The sequence below is a fragment of the Phalaenopsis equestris genome, unplaced genomic scaffold (genome assembly GCF_001263595.1).
Source record: "Phalaenopsis equestris unplaced genomic scaffold, ASM126359v1 Scaffold204565, whole genome shotgun sequence".
NCBI classification, from domain to species: domain Eukaryota; kingdom Viridiplantae; phylum Streptophyta; class Magnoliopsida; order Asparagales; family Orchidaceae; genus Phalaenopsis; species Phalaenopsis equestris.
Genome location: NW_018224114.1, coordinates 11,571 through 17,178, shown reverse-complemented (window position 1 = coordinate 17,178; position 5,608 = coordinate 11,571). Strand labels below are relative to the sequence as shown.

Here is a 5,608-nt window from a genome sequence, read left to right as displayed (position 1 = left end):
TTTCCCGTGTTATTCAAGTGTTATTGTGTTTTATTCATGTGTTATTGTATCCTGAGAATATTCTTGGTGTTATAATAACACAATAACAAATCAATAACACATGAATAACACACAATAGCACATGAATAACACGGGGAGAATATTTTCCATTTTACTGCACCGTTTTTTTTTCTTCTGTCGCGCGTGGCGTGATTTTATTGGCTACGCACGGTATTTTTATGTACGTAATACTTGATGTAATATTTTTTCCACTCCTACCTGATATCACATTCTTTTTCTCCATGTGTTCTATTTCTCCCAACTCTCTCTTAAATCGGTACATTTTTTTTGCATCTTGTTACTCTTATAAATGTGAAGTCATCAGCGCCGGACGCTGTGGCCATAACCCCACTGAAAGAAATACGAGTGATTCATGTATACCAATGTGATCGATAGGTTTGATAGATTTTATTAGCTTCTATATATGGATTTTACTTTATGTAGAAAAATTCTTTTGAATTTGTGTCAATATATTGAATTATCTGAGCATTTTTGTCATTTGCATAACAACAAAAAAAAAAGGCTCATTCCATTTAGTGTAGGTGTAAGGATTTGATGTTTATGGTATCTATATTTAAGTGTTAGGTAATTTAGTGATATTATTGAAGAAAAAATATATTTATTAGAGTTCGACATTCTGGTAGGCATAATAGACTTCATTCTTATGCACATTGCTTTTAAATATCATGTGTTCTTATTCTAAGTCTACAAATATTTTAATAATTAATGAAAACATAGTACATTTATAATGGAGGATATTTTTACCATATTTTTTATATCAACATAATGAATGGAGTATGGACTATGACCAATAGGGGCTTCAAAAGATGCACGATGAGAAAAAAAATGATAATGCATCATGTTGAATGTGAAAAATATATTTCCCTCATTGGAAAAAGGCGAAAATCTGAGTATCAGTTACAGTTTATGGGTCGATTGGTATTGCAATTGTACGTACTTCTGACACTATTTGCAAATCTTAGAGAATTCATCCTCTTCTTTCAGAAGTATCAATCAAAAGTATCATTATCATTAAGTTTTGTGCGCAAGTTTTTTTCCTCTAGAGTGACTCCTATACTTTCTTGAGTCTTTTTCCTAAAGGATGACTTTTGCCTCATTCTCTCATATGCACCTAAAAAAAAAGCAGCTGCGAATCTTCAATAAAGAGTACTCTTTATCAGCATATATGGGGTTGTTATGCATTTGAATCTTCTTGGGTTGGTAACCTTCAACAATCTTTCCAGTCTCCAACTAGTGGACATAATGGTCTATTAAGCTCTTTACCCTTTTGGTTTTTACCTCTATTGCTTTGGGTTCTTCAATAGTGGGCAGGATTAGCCTCTAAGGAGTTCCTTCCCCCAAGAGAATGCACATGGATAGGAGATCAACCACTTGACTATTCTCCATGGAAACGTGCTCAATTTTGAAGTTGGTAAACTTTCATATCTCAATTTTAGCTTTTCTGAGGTACTTAGCCATCATCTCATATATGGCTTCAAATTCTCCATTCACTTGATTCAGGACTAGCTGTGAATATGACTTCAGATCGAGATGTTGGGCGCCAATTTCATAGGTTAGATGCACGACAACAATTAGACCCACATATTCTACCTGGTTATTTGTGACTTCAAACTCTATTTTGGATGAGTTGTAGAGATGATCTTCAGCCAGAGTGCTCAGATTAAGTTTGAGATATGCTACCGTCTGTTTGGAGGCTCCATCAATGTGTAAGATCCAGGTCTAGTTGTTGGTAGTGTTCCCTTCATCTGGTTTGCATGGTTTGAAAAAATCTGCTAAGAAATTAGCTACCACCTGTGTCTTGATTGTGATCAAGGGGACATAGGATTTTTTGAACTCCCTTAGCTTCGATGCCCACATAAGAAGCTGATTGGAGTGCTCCAGACAAGTGAGAACAAAATTAAGTGGGTGGTCAATTAGGACCCAAATTGGATGTGTTTGGATGTTGGGTCGAAGCCTACAAGTTGTAATAATAAGAACAAAAGTTATATTTTTTCATAATAAGATACTTGACTTCAACACCTCTAGGGACCCGACTAGTGTAGTAAATTGAAAATTATTTCCCTGGTTCTTTTATGATTAGTTCTGAGCTAATTGCTTTTGGTCAAACTCCAGAATATGGAGAGAGTACTTCATTTGGATTAATGGTGGTAATGCCACGGAATCTTTTAGCTGCTTGAATGCTTTTTTGCACTTAGTTGGCCATTCAAAGCTCTTTGCCTTCCTCAGTATTTTGAAAAATGCTGCACAGTTGTTGCTCAACTTTGAAATAAATCGCTCAGACCTGCTATCTGACTAGTCAACTTCTACACTTCTTTGATATTTCAGAGTGATGACATGTTGAGCATTGTTTATACTTTCTCAAGATTGGCTTTTACTATGATTGTTGGCTAGCTCCAACAATTCGACTAAGTTTTTTGGTTGCTAGAGACCTCCTGAGCTAGGTCAGTGTGTGCTACTATGGGTTACATATCCCTCACTTCCAGCATCTCCTTCTCGGAAAGCAATGATAAACGAGCAAAGGCTCTCATTTTGCCCTTCCTGATTTGTTGCAGTACCTGAAAAGTTTTTTGTGGCTTCTGAGTGCTATCAAGTTGCGCCACAAACATTCTATTGAAGTCAAATAAGGAAGTGATCACTCCCACCGATTGAATCACTTGAGCGTCAACTCCCTTAAAGTAGTGAAGTGCAGTCAACACTTAAGTTTTTCAATGATCCTTAGAAGATAGAACGTTGATTCAAATGATGTTAGATGGTCGTTCAGACCAGTCCGACATTTATAGGACTCCAACAATGAGATTTTGAATTTCTCTAGTGATTTAACATAGGAATCTACTGAGATAATACATTCTCTAGCTAATTGGGAGCCTTAGCACGTCCAAATTGTCGTCTATCAAACTGAGTGGATCCAATGTTGTCTTAGTATTGGGAATCTCTTATTCTTTCTGAGGCTTGAATTATTCATCGGACATTATGTGTCAGCACTTCCTCCTAATGGTTCTCCTCGATTGCTTCTTAGATGGCTTCTATTATCTGACCAATCATCTAGTGCTTCAACTCTTGTATTTGTTATTGCACACACTCTCTAGTGCACTCCAAGTTTGTAGTGTCTCTTAGGTGGATTTGATCTTCTTCTTGTGGTGCTCCTTTTCTTGTTGTTGACATGATCCATGCTCACCTCCCCTTTTAAGATACTAAATCGTGATTTGTCCTATGAATCACACCCAAATAACAGAGCATATGGTAGGAGAGAGAGAGAGAGAGAGAAGAGTTCACGGTAATGAAAAGTAAAATGAGAATGATTCCCTATTTATTGACAAAGGGGTACAATATGTGAAGTTACGTTTATGCTATTGCTTACGTGGGAGTCGTACATATTATTTTAGATATTTCACTCTTGTTGGTCCAGAGCCTTGTTGTTCTCTGGCTCAACTAACTGGGCTTGGTAGTATTTTGGAGAACTTTGTCTGTCAGGTGAATCTAATGAATGCTGCTTATCGACTATGCTATTAAAGACTTGGCGGATGTGGAGAAAATGAATCGATTTGTGTTGTTGGTAATCTAGATCTGTGGATGTTGTCGGTTGGTTGGTCTTTTACTATTTGGGGTTCGATAGGACTGATATGATTGACTAAGTCTTATCAATCGATTGGTATAATCTGGTTGTCGGCTCTGTTCCCCGTTAAAGAACTTTTGTCTTTACAACAATGCTAGATTGTCAAGCAGAGGGTGAATAACTGTAATCCTACAGATAGCTTACCCAAAGATGAAAAGGTCCAAGGGGATGGCTACTGGTTGTCCCCAATATTATTATTATAAGATTTGGGGGATTGTATTCTTCATTGGGTTTAAATGCATCAAGTTATTGGGTTCAGATGATTATTTAGGTTGTGTCTGGGTGAGTTGATTGGCACGTGTCATGTACTCATCCTTATAACAGTTGATTCAAGTTTGGTTCATTTGGCTGGGCATTTAGGCCGCTCGGGATATTCCGCTGGTGGGTTCACCCTTAAATTTTCCTTTTGGCTTTTAGACCATCAGATCTCCTCGAGATCCGCACTAGCATATTTTATGTGTACAAGGTCAACCTAAACTTAGAATGTTTTTGTTAAGTTCGGGTCGAGCTGGTGGGTGTGCCAATTTTTGCTACTCCTAAGTGCGTCTCAATTCTGCCTAAGAAAAGCAACAACCAACTATCACAAATTGTTTTAAGGAAAATCTCTTCAACCATAGACAATAATAATAATAATAATAATAATAATAATAATAATAATAATAATAATAATAATAATAATAATAAAAAGAAAATTTACATGCATACCACTCAATTACGATACATTTACATACTTACAACCTAAACATTAAATTTTACATACATATCAGTATAATTATAGATGTAGAAGATGAGTTTCACTTTTCAAAATTAAAGTTAATGTTATTTTTTATGTGATATGAAATATTTCAATGACATAATTTTATTACATGCACATAACTCTTGGCATGTATTTCACTTTTTTAATTTTAAAGTGACCTGAAAATATTGGGTGACATATTTTAGAAGCAAAATTTAGATGTTAGTATGAAAATTCATGACAATTGAGTGGCATGTACCTAAATGTCCCACTCGCTGAAAAAAACCAAAAGAAAAAAGAACTAGTCTCTACCTAATGCAACCTACGTCGCCTCGCCGGTCAAAAGAACTAGTCTCTACCTAAGCAGCCGCGCTTACGCATCAGGTCACAAATCCTCGCGTGCAGGCACGGCATCCTCGCACCATTTCAAATACACGCATCGAGGAACCCCTGTTCCTCTACCACGCGCTCCCGTAGACAAAAGAGAGATGGGACATGAGGACGAATGCCAGTGCAGACCATTGGGTTTCTTGCTCGGATTGCCCTTCGCCATCCTCGCCTTGGCCCTCTCACTCATCGGCGCTGTCATCTGGATTATTGGGTATTGCCCTATTTCCCCTTCTCCCTTCGCTCTGTACTCCGAATACCCTAATCTACTTTTCTCTAACCCTCCGTTGTAACTATGTTGAGTGCGATTACAGATCCGTGTTGAGCTGCCTTTGTCCGTGCTTCGTGTGCTGTGCGGGACTGGCGAATTTGGCTGTGGATCTTATCAAAATGCCCATCAAGGTCATACGGTGTTTCATCGAGCAAATCCCTTGTTAGGAAGCAATCTGCTTTACTTTTTCCTGAATTGTTCTCATTCTTCTTTTTGAGATCCACTATATATTTATGAGACTCTTTGTATTTTTTTTCCCCCACAAAGTAAAAAAAAGCTAATGAGGATGATTTTATCGTCTTTTTTTTAATGTTTGTGTTTGATTGGTAATCTTTTGCTGATGATTGAGAGTGGGTACGTCTTAATTTTAAGGGATGTTTAGCAATAACTACATATGAGGAAGTTTATGCTGCAGATCCCATAAATAATTCTAAAAAATGTATTCTTTAAGAGAAACGAAATTTATGGAATTTGTTCTGCTGAATTAAGGCATGTGAATCCTTTTTGTGATAAATACCGTGAAAAACATTAGGTTGAGATA

General features: G+C 36.9%; 1 protein-coding gene across 1 annotated transcript; it reads left to right on the top strand.

Annotated features, from left to right (window-relative positions):
* Nucleotides 1–4,665: 4,665 nt before the first annotated feature.
* On the top strand, nucleotides 4,666–5,349 carry LOC110036278. Its single transcript, XM_020740687.1, has 2 exons — nucleotides 4,666–5,010; nucleotides 5,111–5,349. Exons 1-2 carry the CDS (start codon nucleotides 4,898–4,900, stop codon nucleotides 5,232–5,234), a joined length of 237 nt encoding a protein of 78 aa, XP_020596346.1. The 5' UTR covers nucleotides 4,666–4,897; the 3' UTR covers nucleotides 5,235–5,349.
* Nucleotides 5,350–5,608: the final 259 nt, after the last annotated feature.

Bases quoted from the DNA above. Each gene is read 5' to 3' on its own strand.
- LOC110036278 (XM_020740687.1), top strand. From the start codon at position 4,898: ATGGGACATGAGGACGAATGCCAGTGCAGACCATTGGGTTTCTTGCTC. The intron at 5,011-5,110 runs GTATTGCCCTAT...GTGCGATTACAG, and splicing joins GCTGTCATCTGGATTATTGG to ATCCGTGTTGAGCTGCCTTT.